The following is a 20,779-nucleotide window of genomic DNA, read 5'->3' as shown; positions in this document are numbered from 1 at the left end:
ATAACACTCTACAAACATAAGTGTTTGCTCTGATGAGAACATTTCAAAATGGAAATGGATCTCAACAAATTTGGAAACAGCCAGATAACTATTCTGCTCAACCACATGGCTTCATTAATCTTTCAGGTTCTCATGCTCATGCTCAGAGATGGTATTAATCAGTGACAAAATCAGTTGGAATCCAGCTCTCTTATGTTTTTCCTGTCCTCATTATTATAAAAGTGTCTCTCAGAAACCTTAGGGCAGCAGTTCTCAACCTGTGGGTCACGACCCTTGGGGGTCGAATGACCCTTTCACAGGGGTCGCCTAAGACCATCAGAAAACACATATATAATTACATATTGTTTTTGTGATTAATCACTATGCTTTAATTATGTTCAATTTCTAACAATGAAATTGGGGGTCACCACAACGTGAGGATCTGTATTAAAGGGTCGAGGCATTAAGAAGGTTGAGAACCACTGCCTTAGGGGGACTTTCATTGTTAAGTTTTCAGCTTCTAGTTAGAAAGTAAACAGAAAGGGAGTTTGAATTTAGGGTTTCTTGTATTTTTTATTTCCATGTGGGGGCTTAATCTCCTTTAATGCAAAAGAAATGAGGACTCAAATGTGCTACTGCTGCAAGGGACTGCTAATATTTCTTCACAAAATTGAATTGTTACATTAGCATTACTATAGCCGTCCAGCTCTCTAACACTGTTCAGACTTGAGGAGGCACAATCAGGGAAATGACCAAGGAAACAGTAGTAAGAAAGAGAAGTGGGGGCTTCCTAGTTCTTTCCTCTTATTCAGCTTTGACTCGAGCTAACTTAATTTTATTATTCATAATCAAGGGCAATATCCATCATACATCACAAAGTTTCCATCAGCAATGAGGTTGCTTTTTAAAAAACAATAAAAAACAATGTAGGAAAAATCATAGAGGTAGAACATTTTCCTTGATCTTCCCAGAATATAAGGAAAGAACTCATAATGGGGAAAAAAATTAGTAAGTAAACACAGAAGTTACATTTAGTGACCTATCTCATTGTTCTAGCTTATGCAGAGTTCTTTGAACTCTAGGGTATAGAAATGTAACATACCATAGACATAGAATACTGAAGACCAGCCGGTATACTGTACAAGAATGCCAGCTAAAGGCATTGCAATCACAGCTCCAGCATAGGAACCTAAAGGAGGAGGGAGAATGGGGAAAAAAAATTAAATGAAATCAATAAAAATTCTTGACTTTATTTCATGTTCCTTGATTCACTCACACAAATTTCCACTTATACACTTGAGTACATGCACACTCACACTCATATATGCCTACATATTTAGCCACGAATACAGGACTACACAAGTAGATATAACTTGCCCAAGACACAGCAAAGATTTAAAAATAATAAGACTACAATAAAAATTAAATTTAAAAGACTATAATAAAAATAATTCATAAACAAATTTGAAAACCTAGATGATGTGGATGAACTAAAAAAACAACAGCAAAGCACAAGAAGAAATACAGGATGTAAGGAGACCAATAAGAATTAAAGAAATTGAAATGGTGGCCCCAAACCTTTCCTCATATACACACACAGGCACTCCCCAATTGGTTTTTCAGGTGACCTTTACTAATTTAAAAATCTTATTCAAGTCGTTCCTAAACTTTCACCCACCACAACTACATTGGCGCATAGTATTTACCACAAAAGGAGGTGGTTGCCAATCTACTTCTCTCTAGAGGAGGGGCCCATTTGCTCCATATTCCATGACATGCTGGGTAGGTGACACCCTGTGATGGAGGAAGATATATATCACCATTTAGGATCCAGGGTCATTGGAAAATAGGCACATTCCCTTCTCTGATGCAGTTTCCTTAGAATGGGCACAAGGGAAAGTTGCTATTCATGAGACTTTGCTGATTCCCTGAAATCCCATCTTAGAACTTTCAGCCCAGACCAGGTAAGGCCTGGCCTCTTTTTAGCGACCTGTTCAAATTTCCCACCCTTCAAGTCTGATTTCTACCTCAATTTTCTTCTGATCAAGGCAAAATGAGAGATCTTACACTATTCAGTTCATATGTAATTCTGAACAGTTTGGGAAATTTGGAAGACCTTCCTGTGAGGCATTAAACTCAGTGATTCTTAATATAAGGAATCCATACAAAGGAAGTTAAAGCTTAGACCCTTGAAATTCACACTTTCTGAAAGTAGTATCTAGAACTTAAGACTCTTAAAGCATAGTCAGCCCTCTGCAGCCACAAATTCTACATCTGCAGATGCAACCAATCTCAGCTTGAAATTTTTAGGGGAAAAAAATGCTACATTTGTTGCTGACATGTACTATGTAGTTGGGCCTACCATGGTTGTGTCTGTACCAAAAATGTATACATTTGTTTTTCTTGTTATTATTCCCTAAACAATAGAGTATAACAACTATTTATATAGTATTAACATTGTATTAGATACTATAATTAATTTAGAGATGGTGTAAAGTACAAAGGAGGCTGTGCACATGTTATACCCAAAGACTACACCAGTTTAAAGGACTTGTCATCCGTGAAATTTGGTATCCAACAAGGGTCCTGGAATGACTATAATTCTCCTTTTTCTGTTATTGCGATCCTATTAATTTTTCCTTGTTTTTGGAGAGAGGAGATTGTTTTCAGTGCCTTTATACTTATCTGACTTATCTATTCCCACCATACTCCATAGAAAGAGAAGGGCAACAGGTAGGCCAACCTCAAGTTTTTAAATGCAATTCTTTCAAAGGCAGTAAGCTGATGGAGCAAAAGTCAGTCACTAGAGTTACATGCCCATTTCAATAAAATGCATCAGTGAAAACTCAAATAATGTTTCAAAACCAATAGAGTGACTTGGTATAAAATTCCCAAAATTCAGTATTGTGGCCAGCAAAGAATACACTCAAAAATTTTTATTACAGCACATTTAAAAAATGCCTGTTTTTTTAAAAAGTGAAATAGTCACTAAACATTTCTTTAATACCACTCAATTCTAGAGAAGGGGAGGTAAGCAGTCACAGTTGTAATTTATCATCACTTAAAGACAAAATAGCTGATTGCCTAACTTTTCCAATATTTTACATGATGTAGACACAACCAAATAAGACATATTTATTTGTAGATCAAGACAAAGATTGCTGGTTCTTAATAACATGGCAGCCTTAGCATGCTGTCATCCTGCAGTTTCATACCTCAACAAGTCCCTGCAATATCCTAACAAATATGACACATCCATAATGCACTCTGGCTGCTGATGGGATTAGCATATTCAGAGTAGAGGTGAGAAGTATGGCAGCTCCAAAAACCCTGAAAAACAAAAGAAGTTAATAGATCTAAATTTCTCTGGTTAAGTTAATCACAAGCACTTTTTAAAGTAGAATTTTTTTTTTCTCTCAAAGAATAAAATACGTTCTGGACTTGATTGGCTCGAGCCATTGCAAACAGATTTGTGGACTAACTCAAAATGCTAGGAATACAAGAAATAAAAGGAGAATCTAATAAAACTGGTTATACTTACTTGTATTTATCGTCTTTGTAGATGTACTTACAAAGTACTGCAAATATTTAATGAATCAGAGAATATGTTTTGGTCTGTATCTCCATCTACAATGGAAGCTGCTTAAAGGATAGAGTGTGTTTTCAGATACACTGTTATATCCCCAATACTAGGTGCCAGGCATATAGCAGATACTCACTGAAGAGCTATTGAAAAAATAATCAATGCCTAAATGGAGCTGTGCCTTACATTATACAACTATTGTTATCATCCTTAAATCAGTATATTCATAAAATTTTGTGGATGATATCATATTGTAAATGCTCCAAGGAATCACATGATCAAATCTCACAGCACGTTTTTGTTTTTTGCTTTTTAAAATATTTTTATTGATTTCAGAGCAGAAGGGAGAGGGAGAGAGAGAGAGAAGCATCAATGATGAGAGAGAATCATTGATCGGCTCCCTCCTGCACGCCCCCTACTGGGGATTGAGCAACCTGAGCATGTGCCCTTGACCAGAATTGAACCCAGGACCCTTCAGTCCTCAGACCGATGCTCTATCCACTGAGCCAAACCGCCTAGGGCAGCACATGTTTTTATAATCGAAATAACTATTACTTAATATATATGTCTCAGTTTTGTTTTTTTTTGTGTGTGTGTGTTTTGTTTTGTTTTGTTTTTGCATGTGGGTAGGTGGGGAGATGGTGTTTGAGTAGCATCTCTAGATGCATACATATACATTACAATTCAAGAAAAAATTGCTGAAAATATGATGCTAGGCCTTTTATCCATCTACAAATAAAAAGTCCATTTCATCACAATACATTTTTTAATGTTCATACTAAAGCAAGAAAAACATCCCCCAACTGAGTGATTTTAGAAATATCCTCTTGCCTGGAAGTTTTGTGACATATTATCTCTAATGAGCTTAGCTGTGTGTTCTATGCAAGTTTTCTTAAGGCGCACATTGAGCCTTTTACTCAGTCAAAATTTGGTTGCCTCAGAGAACCTCAGATTCTTCCAGGGGCACGTTGAAATGTGACTGTGAAAGGCTTGAGCTTCTGTAAGGAGCCTTGATTGTGATTCACCTGCTACTGAAATGTGAATGACTTTATGAAGGGTTGAAGAAGGTAAGCTCCTTTTCCATGAATCAAAGACCTGGACTGAGCCAAATACTTTTGTTTACTTGATGCAGCCAAATAGCCCCTGTCCTCAGAGAATTCTCTCCAGCGAAGTAAAAGGTGACTCAGGAGGTGAATGTCCTGTTCCATTTTCCCTCCGTTCTGTCCGCTGAGTAGATATCTTTGTGTTTGTGTAAAAACATAATTTATTTCCTAACTCTTTGACACCAAATAGAAACTTTCTATTTCTAGAAATAACTCTTCCCATGAAAATGCCACACACCCAGTAATATTAAACTTCTGCTAAATATAGATTTTTTTTTTTCAGAAAACAAATGCAAAAATCCCAGAACCTGTCTTGTAAAATAAGAATCTAAAATTATTATAAGAATTGCTTTTAAAGTATTTTAATCCTTAATTATTCTTTTTGAATTAAAAGAATTTTCACCTCTCTTAAGTCTACAATCTCAATGTTCTTGTGTGCCATCCCCAGAACACCTTGGGTCCTTTAGGGCTGAGAGGAAGTAGGAGGGAGTCTTTGGGGCCTGTTTGAGGGACCTGGTGTTAAACGGGGCGTGTTCCCAAAGGCCAGTGAGGCAAACATATCTTCCCACTTTTCTAGGAGTTTGAATGTGGTACCTGTGCAGCAGAAAAAATGAAGGTGGAAAGAACAAATGGCACAGGAGTTCAGGCCACGTGGGTAAGCTGTCTGGGTGCTGGCAAACCCGTGCTGTCTTTCTGAATATCCATCCCACTTTGTTCATTATCATTGATAATAGTGAAACTGACTGCTTAGGGCTTTAAGGATAAAGAGAACCAAAGCTACATAATGCTGCAGGATTCTTGAAAGTGTTTGTATGAGTTATGCATCCACTCAATTCAGCCCTTTCAAAGAATTCTTGCAAACTGTCATCTATAAGCCAGATGCATTAGAATTCGCTGAGTGCTCATTAAAAATGTAGATGTCTCCCTCCACCCGCTCCTCCCCCCCAAAAAAGAAAATATCATTTCACATCGAAAGACAAAGAGAGGAAAGCAGTGTGTGTGTGTGTGTGTGTGTGTGTAGGCTCTATATTAATAAAGAGATTACCAAAATTGAGACCCACATAGTATGGCTGATACAGAAATCTTGGGAAAAGGAAAAGCTGTTGTTGAAAACCTGTGCCACATCCTGCCTGATGATAAACCTTCAGTGTGTTCCAAAGTGAGTTAGCTGTGGGATTCGCAGTCATACCCTTGTTTGATGAGCCATAGCCGCAAACCCCGCACATATCAAGCCCACCCCACAAGGATTTTCCCGGAAGAGGTGACAGAAGCACTGGTGACTTGTCACTTCTATGGATTATATCCATTTTCCCGGAATCAATCAATCAATCTCCATTTGGGCAGTGGCTTGTCACTAACAGGGAACTAGTGTTCCGCACCCCAGGTGTGGCACTAATCCTCTCCGAGAGCGTCTGCAGGAATAGAGTGATTCAGGCTGTTTAATCTATTTAGTCTAATCAAATCCGTGCTCAGCCACCTCCCTTTGTCACATCCGATGCCCCCACTCCCATATTAAATAAGGACTACACCAGCACACCAGCCCTCGGGCTCCCTTGGTACATCATTAAGTTGTAAAAATGACTTCATCACTCATGACAGAGAAATTGGACAGCCCCAACAGCGGCATATGGCAGAGGGGAAATCATTCTACCAGCTGCCCACCTCTCTCCTCCCTCCCCTCCAGGGGCTGCCATTGTAGGATGTGGCCACAGGGGAAGACAGAGCTGGTAAGGGGTGAGAGGAGGGGAAAATGAAAGGCCAGAAAAGCTGAGAGAAGCTCATGTCAGCAAACCACCTGCAAGCCCTTAGGGACCCCTCTCCCTCTCCCTGCATCTATTCATCTTGTGGAAAGGGTATTTCTTTTGTCAGAAAAAGGAAGGCCTCTTCTGCATTGCCCTAGATACCTAACCTATAGGGCCCACAATGGGAAGGCAGCTAGATGTTTGATAGGCAGCTAGATGAGTGAGATAGAAATAGTCACCTCTGACCCTAAGAGACTGAATGACTACAAACTGTTTTTCCATTATAGCAGGATAGTGGTCCCTTGCAGCAGGCTTTATGTTTATGATCTGAATTATTGTCTCACACAAAAGGAATTTGCAAATGTTTCTCACAGGAAAGGTTAAGGAACCATAGCTTGTAATTTACTTCAATGTTGTAGAAAACAAGTAAAAGTACAGAGGAAAAAAGATGAGACATAATAGATATATATATAGATGATAGAGATAGATAGATAGATGATAGATAGATAGATAGATAGATAGATAGATAGATAGATAGATAGATAGATAGATAAGAAGATAGGGTGTATTTGTATGTGCATGCGTGTTTGGCGATAAGACTTAAGATTTCCAATAAATGCTTGTTCCAATAAATAAAACACACTTTTATTGTTTTATTTCTCTGAAGGAAAAAGAATAGCTCCAGCAAAATGGTTTCTTTCTGGGCTTAAAATATGAAGGTGTTGTGTTTAAAATATCTTTGTTTCTCTCTTTCTGAAAATCACTCTCAGCGGGGGATTTTTCATAATTAGGTTAGCGAGAATATTTAAAACATATCAAATTTTCTTTCTATAGATGCAAATGCACATTAATAAACAGTTTTAAAATCCATCCATTTGAATCTGTGCATGTGTAAGCCTAAGTTCTCCCCTCTTTTATATTAGTAGTATGAATTAAATTGGGCCATTTGAAATCCCAAGGAAGAACCCTTCTTCTTTGACAAAAGGTCTAAACTCCCCCACTCCCCCAGACATGCTGGAACCCCTACAATCTTCCAGGAGCCCAAATTGCCACAGGGGCTGAGTAGGGAAGAAAAGTTCTAAATATCATGTTTTCCTCTCCAGATAATTATACTCTTTGTTTAAGTCATTATCAAGTTTGGATATTGTTGGATGTTGCCTTTTGTAGAGCGAAGAACAGAATCGCTCATGTTGTGGCCAAATAGTTTGGGAGCCAGTACACACACACACACACACACACACACACACACACACACACACACAAATACAGTATGTTTCTCCTGCCACAAAAATCTAAGGATCCCGTGGGCCTACTAAAAGCTTCTCTCTCTAATTCACGGATTTCTGTCCAGGATTTGGGGCATGATAGATTGTAGGCACTGATTCAGAGAACAGATGGCTCAGCCTGCTGCTGAAAGTGAACTTGGAGATGAAGCCCATACCATCAGGCAGAGATGTTCAATTTCAAAGTAGCTGTGGCTGTGGTCATGTACTAGGGGACGTCTGAGTTTTAGTCTCAATCTCTCTGTGACCTTGGGCCAGTCACCTCCTCCCTGATTCTCTATTTCCTTTCCTGGTCTGTAAAATGAGAGGATTGGATGTGATGAGTCCTGTCCAGCTCTCATATGCGCTCCTTCTGGTTCAGGGAGTGAACTCCATGGGACAAACATATGCAACCCTCAGTCTCTTCAAATACAGAATTATTTTTCTTTAGCAAAAGTCAAGTTAGAAACCCAAGAGATTCCCTGAAAGACAAAATGTTGCAGTAGGAACTGAATCTTCTTTAAATAAAGAATGGGGCAAGGGAAAAAGAAATAGTAGCTTTCAAGAGAGTTTAACCTCCAGCCTGTGGATTTCTTAGTGCATTTACAATGCCTGGCTAGAATTCAGACATCGCATGCACTGGAGTACCAACACTCTCAATACTCTGGGCTGAAGATATTTTTTAGGACAGCTCTTTATGAGACATGATATTTCCGGTGAACAGTAATATGAATAGTGTGTAAAGGAAAACAACTTTAAAGTAAGAAATCTGATCTGAAAAGAGGCATTTTATCACAATAAAAATAATCCTTTGCATTACTAATACTTAAGGCAAATTTAAACACAAGCAATGCTGAATGTTCATAAGAGCTTTTTTCTTTTAATGTCTTATCTGGATTTAAGATTTTATTAATAATGAATGACAACAGCAAACAATTATTGAGTGCCAGACCCTTCTAAGAATCTCACACATGTTCTCTTATTTAGCTGTCATGATAACCATATCAGGTAGGTATTTTGGTGAGTCCCCTTTTACAGAAAAAGAAACTGAGGCTTAAAGAGGTTACACAATGTGTAATGCCACTCAGTTATTAAATAGCATATTTAGGAATCTGAACTTACACCGTTTGCTTTAGAACCTACATCCTAACCACTACGACGTGATCCTTTTCTTTTTAAGCCACAAACATTCTGTTGTGATGTTCATTTTATTTGTTAACAAGGATCTATCATGGACCAGGCACTCTCTGAGATGTTAGGTATATAGCAGTAAAAAGAACATGAACAGAAACACTTGCTTTGTCATGAAGCTTACTTACATTTTATTGGAGAAAGGCAGATATTAAAGAGAAAAATAAGGAAACTATTGGAATGGCAGGTGGCAATGAGCGCTATCTAAAACACTACAGCAGGGTTGGGAAATCCCGGACAGGAGCATATTAGGGGCAATTTTTAAATAGGGTTTAAGTAATATTGCCACCTCGAATAAAGAGGCAAGAATAGTCTGTGTGTATATAATATCATCCATTAGAAATGTCATGTTGGCCAAACTTCCTTTGGTAATTCTGACCTTCTTTGGTTATGCCCACTGCAAAATCCTGTTGTTTCTCACATTAAGTATTTGCCCAGCAAGGTTCCTCCTCATTCTCTCACTGCAAGGTACAAGCAGTCCTTAGCCATCACTGGAAGCTCCAGGCTGCATTGTTTAAAGGCAAAGTTAATTGTCCCCAACACCTTTCAATCACTATGTTAAATATGTTCTCATCTGAAAACAATACAGATCTTGTGAGAAGTCTTTCTTTGATGCCCCACCCTAAGGCCCTCCATAGAGGTGACTAAATTCTCCTGACCAGGATGTGCACTAGCCCTTTAAGGAAAGACAAAGGAAAAAAATGATGCATTTTTGAGTTTTCTCTTGGGAATTGAATTTTCTCTTCCAGGGACTCCCTCATTTCCTCCTCTCCATGAGTGGGAAGGCAAGAATGTTTAGAATTTGACCAGAAAAAAAGAACCAATAACCTGTATTCTGTCCTTTTGCTTCATCCTTAAAATAGAGGCACCAAACCATTGCTGTTTGTTTTTCATTGAGAACTGCCTGGAAGTGTAACCAGGAGCCCTTCTCTCTTGAGGTGCTGTCTCCACACACCTCAGTTCCTCTATTCTATTTCCACCCGACACAGTGATGGCAAACATTTTCCAAAGAAGCTTCTTTCATACCTGGAGGGAAAGGAGTCTGTGCCCAGTATCCCACCCAAGGGGAATTTTATTCTATTATTAAATGATCTCTAGGGAGAATCTTATTTGAATGGGCCTCAATACTTGTAGGTGGAAAACTGGTCTTGCTGTGCTGTTTTTACTGTGTTTATAATAGAAAACATACACTTTTCAACCCAATTCTAAAAATCTCTCAGATTTTGTGTTAAAACAAAACCAAACCCTTCTAAGAGTAAATTCCATGTAGCAGGTACAAGACTAATTAGGCAGTCACCAAAATGTTAATAATAGGTGACTCTGGGTGATTAAATTATTTACAATTTTATTATCATTTCTTTTTTAATATATTTTTGTTTAGTATGTCATGCTTTTATAATTAGAAAATGGAATGTTAACATATTTTTAAAACCTGTTTTCACAGGAAGTTTCAACTATATTTGTACTGTTTTGCTATATATTTTTTCAAATGTAACCAAGATCTCAAAATCCTACGATATAACAATGAGCCAGTCAATGATTTTTCCATCGGTTCATAATATTTTACAATGAACTTTTAGTTTTCTCAGTCTGGTAGAACACAAAACATTGCATGTGAAAATATTAAGTTCCTCTCCCTTGAATACCCATTTAAAGGTAAGGTGTATACAGATCCAAATAAAAATTTTAAAATTCAGAAAAAGTTTCCTTTGTGGAAAAATGTACCAAATTAATGAGAACCTGAGTCAGTATTAGTCAATTCTTTGCTAAACATGACACAAATGATAGCAAATAGCTTGCAAAAAAAAAAAAAGCAACAACAATGACAAAAACTAATAGAAAAACCTGTTTATTGACCTCCCAGTCTTACAACCAGAAAAGCTGGGACATCCCTGGTGCTGTTTTCTTGGCAGGAAAATGTTAACACTGTAACATTTGGCAAGCTGGAGGCTTTGACTCTCAAAACACTTACAGGCACAGCCATTATATTTTCATTGCACATTACATTGAGTTCCCTGAATCATTTTTGGGTTTTGGTAAATTTTTTGTATATTTATCCCCTAAAGTGAAAATATTTCATGTATGTATTTGGAGTATCTTTCTGGGGAAGTTTAGTTTGTTTTAGAAAATATTTTATAGGACAAAAAGAAAGATTCAAAACACAACATGTTAGGGACATGAAAGCCAAAAATGTAACAAGTTCATTACCAGTAATATTTAAGGGAATATTTCCTTAGCTTTTTCTAATATAATTTTTCTTTGATTTATCCCATTTAAAAATTGAGTCCTCTACACAGTTAATGATTTTCATTTTAAACTGATTCCTTAAAAAAAAAAAAAAAAGAATATTTGTCTCTTGTTGGGTCTAAGTGCTAGCCATCCATAATCTCAGAGTAAAAACAATATTCAAAGGGCACTATTCTTAATCAATTGCATTGTCCTCTTAACATTTTGAAGGATCGTCCCAAAATATTCACCATAGAATCATTAAGCCTAAAATAAATTTCCAAGAATTCCTTCCTAGGCCTTGGAAAGGACTGGAAAATCTTGGGAAGGAAGGCACGGCTAGGAATGGGACTATAGGTAAAAAAAGGTCCTGGACTATTTCACTGAGAGATGAAGAGGGATATTTCACTGAGAGATGAAGAGGGGCCAGTTTACAAAAGCAGAGGAGATCAGACTAGAGAGGTGCCCGATTCTAGATTACTTGCCACCTTTTGGGGGGAAGAAGGGGAGTAGTCATAGGTACAGGGTCTGATGGAAGACCCAAGTCTCTGTGCAGCATTACCTGGCCGGGCGAGTATTCTTTATCAGTTCAACAATTCAGATTTAAAGAGCCCTTCCTTTTATTTGTCATCATTCACACAGTGAAGGAAATGAAGCCGTCTCTCACCCTCGGGTGGCTGGGTTCTTTGATACCCCCACCCCACCAGTTCCTATGCCCCGGATTTGGGGTGCCTCTCCAGGTGGCGCTTGGGGCAGTCCCGGGGGCCGACACTAAGGCCTGGGCTCGCAGCCACCGCGCAGCAGCAGCACCGCTGGAGGCCGCAGGCCGCAGGTGGCGCCGCCTCCACCCCGCCCCAGCTCAGCGGAGCTCATTAACAGGTGGAATCTCCCCCCCCCCTCCCTCCCCGGAGCCTGAAATCCCTCCTGCCTCCATAGAAACAAATCCTTCAGACCTAGAGCCCCATCTGGGCGGGCGCCCCGACTCGGCTTTCCACCGCCCTGCCGGGGGAGGGGGGGGGGTCAGTGCCTAAAGGAGCCGGGGCAGCGGGGGGACGAGCCGGGGCGAGCACGGCGCGTGACGCCCCCACCCCTGTGTGCATCTGGCCTCGCTGTCCCAGCTCCGCCTGCTCGCCCCCAGGCCTCAGCTCCCTCCAGGCCTTAAGGCACTGCCTTCGACTATTTTGCGAAGGGCGGATTCAGACAGGGCGCAGAGGAAGCGACAACGTGCGCCCTCCCCGGAGACCCCAAATCCTTTAGGGCGCCTTTATTCTGGAAGGAGGCCCCAGCAATTCCTGCTCCGAGAGGAGGGTGCCAGGGAATTAGGAGACCTGGCCCAGGTGTTCCCAACCCCCACGGGGCGGTGGTCCCTGCCCCAGTCTGCCCTTCTCTGGGTTCCACCACCCCGACCCGAGCCGGGCCCGCTGGGCGCGTTACCTGTTGGCCGCCAGCCGAGAGGCGATGTAGCCGCCAGGAATCTGGGTGATGATGTAGCCCCAAAAGAAGGAACCGTGGATCATCCCCACGGTTTCCGGGTCCCAGTTGAATTTGGCTTTCTATGGGAGAAGGAAAAAACAATTAAATAAAATTTAATTTACAAAACTGGGGTGGAGGGAAAGGGTAGAGTCAGCGCCTGGGCTGAGGGTCACTTTCCGTGGTTCGCCAGCCGAAGAGCCCCCCGTTCCCGGGCACTCTCTGCATTCGGGGAGTCTGGGTGACTTGATTTCGTTTCTTAACAAAACAGAACCAATACCTTCTTATAGAGAGGAAATGTCTCTTCTTAGCGGAAAACCCGTGCTCATTTGCAACGTATTGTGATGAATTGAAAAACTAGACTCCCTAGCTTTGCTCTTGGAACCATGTCAGCTGGGTGGACACTCCTGGACGAGTGGGGAATGCTTAGGGCTCCGGTTTGGGAAATGGGACTTCCCAGGGAGAGATTCCGTTAGCCCGCTGGGGGTAGAGACCCTGCCGGGGCGCATTGATTAGACGCCAGCCAGTGCGGACCCTAGTGGAATGGCTTGGAGAACGGAATCCAATCCAGGAAATTTTGGGGAAGGAAAGTGGGGAACTTGGGGTGGAAGGTGCGGAGGCCCATTGGAGGAGTTAGGAAGGAGGATGGTCCCAGCAAAAGGGGGATAGGCCCGGGCAGGAAGGACTAAGAGTCGCCCTGGGGATTTGGGGAGTCAGTGGAGAGGGAGCTGTTGCTCAGGGGTAGGTCAGGAGAGCCCAGAGGGGTGTGCCTGAGGGACAGGGCCCAGCTCTGCCTTCGCCTGAGCAACTGGGGCCCCCTTTCTCCCTTGGAATAACATTCTGAAGCCGAGCGCACTTTGCAGGGCCTCCGGGAATCCCCAGGGCCGGTCAGCGCTCACCGCTTCCCCTCCAAAGCCAGTGCCAAATGAATCCTCCCAACCCTCGCCAGGTTTACGGTGGCCGCTCAAATCCCTAAACTGGAAATACAGACCCACTGGTTCCTGCGACCTTGACATTGACCCTTCTCTCCCTAGGGGTCACACACACACTGTACGGGAAGAGGATTGGATTCCAGAGACCCCAAGTTGCCCTGGGTGGCATCCCCTCTCCTCTCCCCGCTAGCCACGTGGATTTGCTTTCCTTTTCGGTTTTGTTTCATTTTCATTATTAAAAATGTTTGGAGGAATTCGGCGGGAAATCATAACTGATATGCTGCTCCATTCCTTCGAGTAAAAGAAAAATACTTTGATTTTAGAGTCTGCGGATATGACTAAACCCCAGCTTCTTGCATGAAGTTACTCTTCTCAAAAACCTAGTGAACTAAAACAAATAATAATAATAATAATAATAATAATAATAATAATAAGCCTAGTGAGCTACACGCGCGTTTCCATTTTGCAGGTGAGAAAAGGAAGGCCCAGAGGGCAGAAGCCACTTGCTTCAGGAGCAAAAATGGCAGGTGATGATGATCCCAGAGGGTCCATCCTGGAAGGGCGGTCTTAGAAGGGCCCTAGAAGGGCCGAGGGGCACCCAGGCCTTCCGTGTGTGTGTGTGTGTGTGTGTGTGTGTGTGTGTGTGTGTGTGTGTGTTGGGGGAGCCGAGGGGGGTAACCGGGCTCTAACAGGGGCTGTGGGTTAGCGCAGCCGCGCGGCCGGCTGTCGCCCACCTCCTTGATGACCTTGCCCCCTCGGTGGATGGTGCTGTTGTTGACCATGTCCACGATGGCCACGCCCAGGTTGCAGCGGATGCCGAAGGAGATGCAGAAGCCCAGGCCACTCATGATGGCGATGATGTAGCGGCGCGGCAGGCCGAAGCACGTGCAGTCGCACAGCGGCGCCTTCTTCTCAGGCACCTCCAGGGGCTTCCCATCCTCCGTCAGCTCGATGGTCTCCCCGGTCTCCTGCTTCTTCTCCAGCACCCTGTGCGGCAGAGCAGGGGGGCGGGGAGGCAAGGACGCCTCTGGTTAGGCACCCCAGGCGCCCTCCTGTCCCCAATTCCCAGGGCCAGGCAGGGCTGAGGGGAGCGGCGCTGACCCACTCCCCGTCCCTCCGGGATGAGCGTGCTCCGGCCTCTCCAGCCTCTGCCGGTCCCCTCCCCCCGGAGCCACCCCCGCAGCACCTGGATTCACATGCACAGGCCGCTTGGGCCTAACTTTTTTGCGGGGTGTGCAGTTTACGAGGATTACCCCAAAGGCGGCTTCTGAGCGCCTTCTGAGCAACTGTGTGGACGCCTCCCAGCCGCGGTTAGTGCTTTCCCCGGGATTTTTTATCCAGCTGCCCAGCCGAGGCCCCGCACCCGTCCTACCCCTTCCTTCCCAGACAAGTAGCTTTCCGGGATGGGGACCCCGCGATCCCGCCCACAAAGGAGCCCGGAGCCTCCGGGGACTAAGACCTCTCGGGTGCGGGGCCCACGCGGCAGTGGTCTGTGAATGAGCCGCGCACTCTCCGGCCCCTTCCCCCAGCCCCAGGTGCCAATCCAATGTTTTCTCTCGGGTTACACATTTTTTTCCTTGTTACTGGAGTTGGAAACAAAGGCCTCCGCAACATATGGCCGACACCTAAGCCTCCTACTGCCAGAACATGAATAATTAATTCTTCACTATCTTGCGTCATTACTATCTCGGTTACAAACACTGAAAAAAATGTCACCGGCCCATTTCCAAAGGTTTGAAATGCAACTCCCAGGTATACAAACGTGCCCCCATATCAGCTCTGGGAGGATGTTCCATACCCGGGTAGAAGGTCTCACATTTAGTTTTTATTTTGCGTTTCTTTTTTTTAAAAAAAAATTAGCGTAGCATCTCACCAGATTCCACCCTTCTGATTCCTTTTAGGGTTTTGTCCTTGGGGGAAGAGGGTAGGGAAAAGCTGAGCGACAGAAAGCTTTTGCTAAAAGCCGATAGTGTTGTTCTAGTCCACCATTTAACTGTGAAATGTCTGTTTTAAAAAAAGCATGTGAACGGTAACGTTGCCATGGACCCTTGAGGTGAATACTCTCAATATTTAAACAAAGAACCTCCCCGTTTAAAATGGGCAGGTATTTCCAATCTACCATATAATGGCCTTTTATGCGTGCCCTTTAAATGATATATCCAGACACAATTGTTGTCATACACACGGGTAAAGCAAATGAAATTTTAATATCAATTCCAAGAATGCATGGCTTGGGAGATGGCTGTCAAGCAATCTGAGGCTAGTAGGGAAAAAAAAGTCGAATTTCCAAATTCTGTAAGTAACACCTGGGAATAGGTCACAAACATACTGTTGGCTCTGTTTGTTTATTCCTAAAGTCCAATCCCAATTGTAGAACACAGGGCAACAGATACTGGGAGAGAAAAAGGGAACTAATGGGATTTTATTTATTTATTTCACTTTGGCTTTCTATACTCATAATGCAAAGTCCAGCTCTGCACCTGAACTGCCCACCTGATGGCAGTTGGGCTGGAGAGCAGCTCTTTCCCAGGCCGCTGCGGGACTGCAGGGCCCTTGCAGTATGCACTGCCGCATAGGTGCATGACCGAGCCTGCAGGAAGCCCACCAGAACCAAAGAGATTTGGAATGTGGGGAGGCACATTGGTCAATTTCTTTACATTTCCTATACATTCCCAAAGGCTTCCGTTTCCCAAATGTGAACATTAGCGCTCTCTTGAACTCATTTATCCTTTCATTCCTGCCCTCTCTTCTTGATTTGGCTCATATTAAGAAAGGGTGTAGTCATTCAACATCTTGAAAGGGTATAAAGTGGTAGAATTGGCAGCATAATTGGTGCAATGACTATAGGGAGGATGAAATTATTTTTTAAAAATTTCCAGTACTTTCAAAGTCATTTAACTGGTTATTGTTACGGTTTTTCTTATAAGTAATGTGACCTTTCTCATACAAGAAATAGACTTCTATGAGAGGTCAAATAATAAACACATACACTGTTCTGGGTTCAGAGAGAAGAACTGCTTTTGCTATCAATTATTGATATGTTTTGATTCTTCTTCCTTCTTTAAAGAAGGATAATTCCACTGGGGGATTCACTACTCAAGTGGTTTTAAAGCTACAATCTAAATTTCTTTTTTTGCCATTACTCTTTGGAATTTCTTGATTCATTTTTAAAGGGTTGTATTTTTTATTCATTTGTCTGCATAAATTTTTTTTTAACTTGGTATCACTATAAGCACCAAAAAAAAAGGGTTTTTTTGTTTGTTTGTTTGTTTGTTTGTTGTTGTTTTTTTTTTGAACAGGTACTGGTCATTTTTCAATTGTAAAGAGGATAAATCCTGGGCAGGAAAGGATGAGAATCTGCAGGTACAGAAACAAAAATCACACACACACACATACACAAAGCAGACAGGTTCATTTAGTGCAACATTCCTGAATAAACAAGCAGGTTTCCAGAGCAGCCCCGCTCCAGCAATGAGCAAGAAAAAAAGACTTTCCGATCATATTACAATCTCTCTAAGCAACCTAAGCAACGGGGTTTGCGGAAATAGCCCTGCAGATTTTTTGCATGCCGAGCCCCAGGCAAATATGGGTTTGCTTTCTCTTACCTGTAGATCTGGCCGAGGGATTTTCCAGCAAGATTCTTTAGCCCCTCTTTTCCTGGGGTCAAAACCCTTTGTTTTACGGATTCCATTCTTGCAAAGACTGGTGCAGGGCTCTTGCCAGGTTTAAATAGTGATCGCTATAGAAGGCGAGAATTGCGCATATTGTCTTAACCCCTTAAGGTAGTTGTGGGTTTTTTTCTTCTCAGCGGAATGGTATTGATGTGCCTCCAGCAAGAGTGCGAGTGAGCAAGGAGAGGGAGAGTGAGAACAGAATACAACAGAATAGCTGCATGCAACCCACGGGTTTCCTAATAGGAGAGTTGGTAGACACAATCAGAAAGTCTCATTGGAAGGGGAGGTTCCGGTGGCAAAGGGCGCATGGTATTTGGGCGGGCGCTGATGAGTTCTTGTCCTGGAAGTCAGTCCACTGAAAAACAATTTAAATTCCTGGTGCTGAAGCCTTATTGCTGTCCAATCTTCTGGCTTTTTAAACGGAAGGGTGGAACTATCCCAGAACCATTGTGTAAGGACAAAGGCAAAATAAAAGCACTTTGTAAAAATATGTGTATTTGCTATGAGGAGCAGAGCGCTTGCAAAACTCATGGGAGCATCTTAGGTCTCAGGTGAGCAATGCTGCTATTCGTTTTGTCTCCTTGCCTATGATCTCCTCCCACCACACCGGCGCAACTCTGCTCTGCGGTAGAGTCGAATTAAGATGGAGAAAGCTCACTGCTCTTTGAGGACGCGAGTCAATAAGAGACTCACAGTTCTTCTGATTTGGGCAGCTTCAGGGAAGATTTTTTTTCAGCCCAGCTGACAGCGCTGCCGTCGCAGCGCCTTCGGGGGCGCGGCTGGGCAGAATGTTTCAGCACCACGGACAGAGTTCCAGGAAATGGGGATGCTTCTTTTGGCTGACCAGATTGCCAACTTTCTAGGGGAGCTGGGCGGGTCGCCCTGAACAAGAAGCCTTCTGGGGATCTTCAGACACGGATGCTATGGAGACCAAGTGGGAAGATGTCATCATCGCCCTAGTTTGCAGGAAGAATGGTGCATTTGGCGCTGCAAGGGAGGAAGACTATAAAAAATTGACAAGTGACTTTTCTAATCTCCTGCATTTTGCTCAGCACGCTGACACCAAATCTGTTTGTTGTAAGGAAGGAAGATAATATATTTTACTTAAGTTTGTGGTATTCTGGGGGCACCTGGGATCCGTTGGTTTAAAATATATGTACAGAAAATGCATAATTATATTGCTCCTGCTTTTTGTTTTAACCCCCGATAGGAAGGAAGGAAGGAAGGAAGGAAGGAAGGAAGGAAGGAAGGAAGGGAGGGAGGAAAGAAGGAAAGAAGGAAGGAAGGAAGAGGGAGAAGTGGGAGGGAGAGAGAAAGGCAAAGGAGAGAAAGAAAGAGAAAGAAAAGAATACCTGCAACCTCAATGACCTTGGTTAAATAAAACACAGGTAGTTTAATATATATTCCTTGGAATTTTATGATTCCTCACTTAATTCACAGCACACCACTGAGATATCAATATACTGATGAAATTTGTGGCCATACATTGTGCTTGTCAATAAATAATTACTAATGATATTTTCAAGATTTATTTTAAGTTACATATATTCCTTTAAAATATGATTTTTGTCTCATTTTCTCCTAAAGCAGAATTATAGAAATTCATGTAAGACTTGTTTTCACATATATAGGTAAAACATCAATGAATCTATTTCATTAAGTAAAGCAAGAAAACTATGCTAATTTGATGTTAATTATTAATGCATTTGACATGAATCACAGTCCTCTTAGATGCAATTCAGGCAAACGATTACAAAACAGTTTGTCCTTAAACCACATTCTCAAGGTTGAAATATTTGGATTTTATTTAAACCAACAGGGGGAGTAGATTTTTCTTAGGGATCCTGGGACCAAATCTCAGAAGTATGAATCTACATACAGAATCATGGAAGAATGTTCCCTGAACAGGCCAAATAATACAATGGATATTAATACACAGAATGGATAGCTGAAAAACAATGTAAAAAATAGCTAATACGATCTACCATTATTAAATCTGATAGTCATCATATAAATATGTATTAAATATATATCTTCTATAAAATAAGAAATCATATTTCTAAAGCTATGGAATGCCTGAAAATAGTATCTATCCCCAATGGTGATTAAGAATGAGGAGGGGAAAAAACCTAACCCAACATTAAACTACCTCCTTCCAAACAAAAGATTCAAGCTAGTCAGGACATGACTCATCTAGGTGCTTTTCAAATCGCCTGTTTCCCAAATCATTAGTGATCAAATTCATTACATGTATCCCTAAAATCATTTAGGGACACCCATGATTTTGAAATTCTGGAAAGTTATGCAATAAATAGAGGTTAAATGTGTGTGGAGTTTAGGTGGTGATAAAAAATGATTCTCCTACGTGCACTGAGAATGCCTAGAGATCTAAACCACCCAACTGCTAAGTCTGCACTATACATAGCTCACGGGACACAAACAATACAGATCCAGCATGAAAGCACTGTTTTCTAGAGTAAAATAATTACATTCACCTTTATTGAAATAAATGTCATCTGGATCTTTCCTCCATTCTCTCAATAACTGGGTGGGTGCTTGAATAAGAATTACTGCTGATATTGATGTATTCATTCTGAAACTATTCACTTAGTGCCTAGCATTGCACTAGAGTCTGAGAATGTCCCCTGAAAGATTTCACAAGCTAGATGGGGAAACAGACAAATTACAAATAGTTATGGATAAAGTTGGACAAGAAACCCAGCCTTGGAGTGAAAGTACACTGGAAAGATTTTAGGGGGTGATGTTTCCTTGTCTGTCTTAAGAGAAACTTAGCCCTAGGAAGGTGAAGGCAGCCTTGTGGAACTGAGTCGGGGATAGGTGGGGAAAGCATCCCCACCAGAGGGGACATTTTGAGCAAAGTCACAAACAAATGGAAAATGCTGTGTGCGGAAAATTACAGGAATTGTTACTAGGCCACCTGAGACCAAAGAATGCCATTTAGGCTATTCTGAAATTAATAGCTACTCCCGATATAAGAGACATATATTCAGACATTGCTTACCAACTCAACAAATTTTCTTCAACTGTGGTTCCAAAATCCAAACACTGAACATGTACTTTTGTGATATTAAGTTCATCAGATGTATCTTTATGAAAGGAAATATTAGTGGGTATACATTTGGTATTGATATAGTGATATTGAAAAAGCCTTTCCTCCTCTGGACACTCTCCCTTATCCCTAATATCTTCCATTCAATGTTAACAGTGCTTTCATTTGAATTAGTAGACACCTCTTCCTATAGGAGAATTATCCCCTCTTCCCAAGCGCTCTTTTATTGTTTTTGTTAATCCTCACTCGAGGATATTTTTCCATTGATTTTAGGAAGAGTGGAAGGGAGAGGGAGAGACAGAGAGAAACAGAAATATGAGAGTGACACATTGATTGACTGCTTCCTGCAGGTGCCTGGGCCAGGGCCGGTGATCAAGCCTGAAACCAAAATATGTGCCCTTGACCAGAATCAAACCCATGACCCTTCAGTCTGCAGGCTGATACTCTATTCACTGAGCCAAACCAGCTAAGGCTTTTCCCAAGCACTCTTAAAAATAAAAGGAGAAGTTTCACTGACTACAACTAATAAGTGTAGCATATTAATATT

The 20,779-nt window shown here is 41.9% G+C and overlaps 1 protein-coding gene across 1 annotated transcript in view; it reads right to left on the bottom strand.

Moving 5' to 3' along the window:
* The window catches only part of SLC17A6 (solute carrier family 17 member 6), a 32,564-nt gene extending 14,532 nt beyond the window's left edge, over positions 1-18,032 (bottom strand). Inside the window, exons 1-6 of the mRNA XM_036325668.1 lie at positions 17,094-18,032; positions 14,223-14,475; positions 12,521-12,639; positions 3,195-3,309; positions 1,686-1,773; positions 1,082-1,168 (exon numbers count right to left, since the gene is read on the bottom strand). Coding sequence (XP_036181561.1) covers positions 1,082-1,168; positions 1,686-1,773; positions 3,195-3,309; positions 12,521-12,639; positions 14,223-14,475; positions 17,094-17,179 — 748 coding nt within the window. The 5' untranslated portion in view covers positions 17,180-18,032. The remainder of the gene's footprint in view (positions 1-1,081; positions 1,169-1,685; positions 1,774-3,194; positions 3,310-12,520; positions 12,640-14,222; positions 14,476-17,093) is intronic.
* Between the last annotated feature and the right edge of the window lie 2,747 nt (positions 18,033-20,779).

The sequence above is a fragment of the Myotis myotis genome, unplaced genomic scaffold (genome assembly GCF_014108235.1).
Source record: "Myotis myotis isolate mMyoMyo1 unplaced genomic scaffold, mMyoMyo1.p scaffold_m19_p_10, whole genome shotgun sequence".
NCBI lineage: Eukaryota > Metazoa > Chordata > Mammalia > Chiroptera > Vespertilionidae > Myotis > Myotis myotis.
This window is presented reverse-complemented; position numbering and strand designations above follow the sequence as displayed.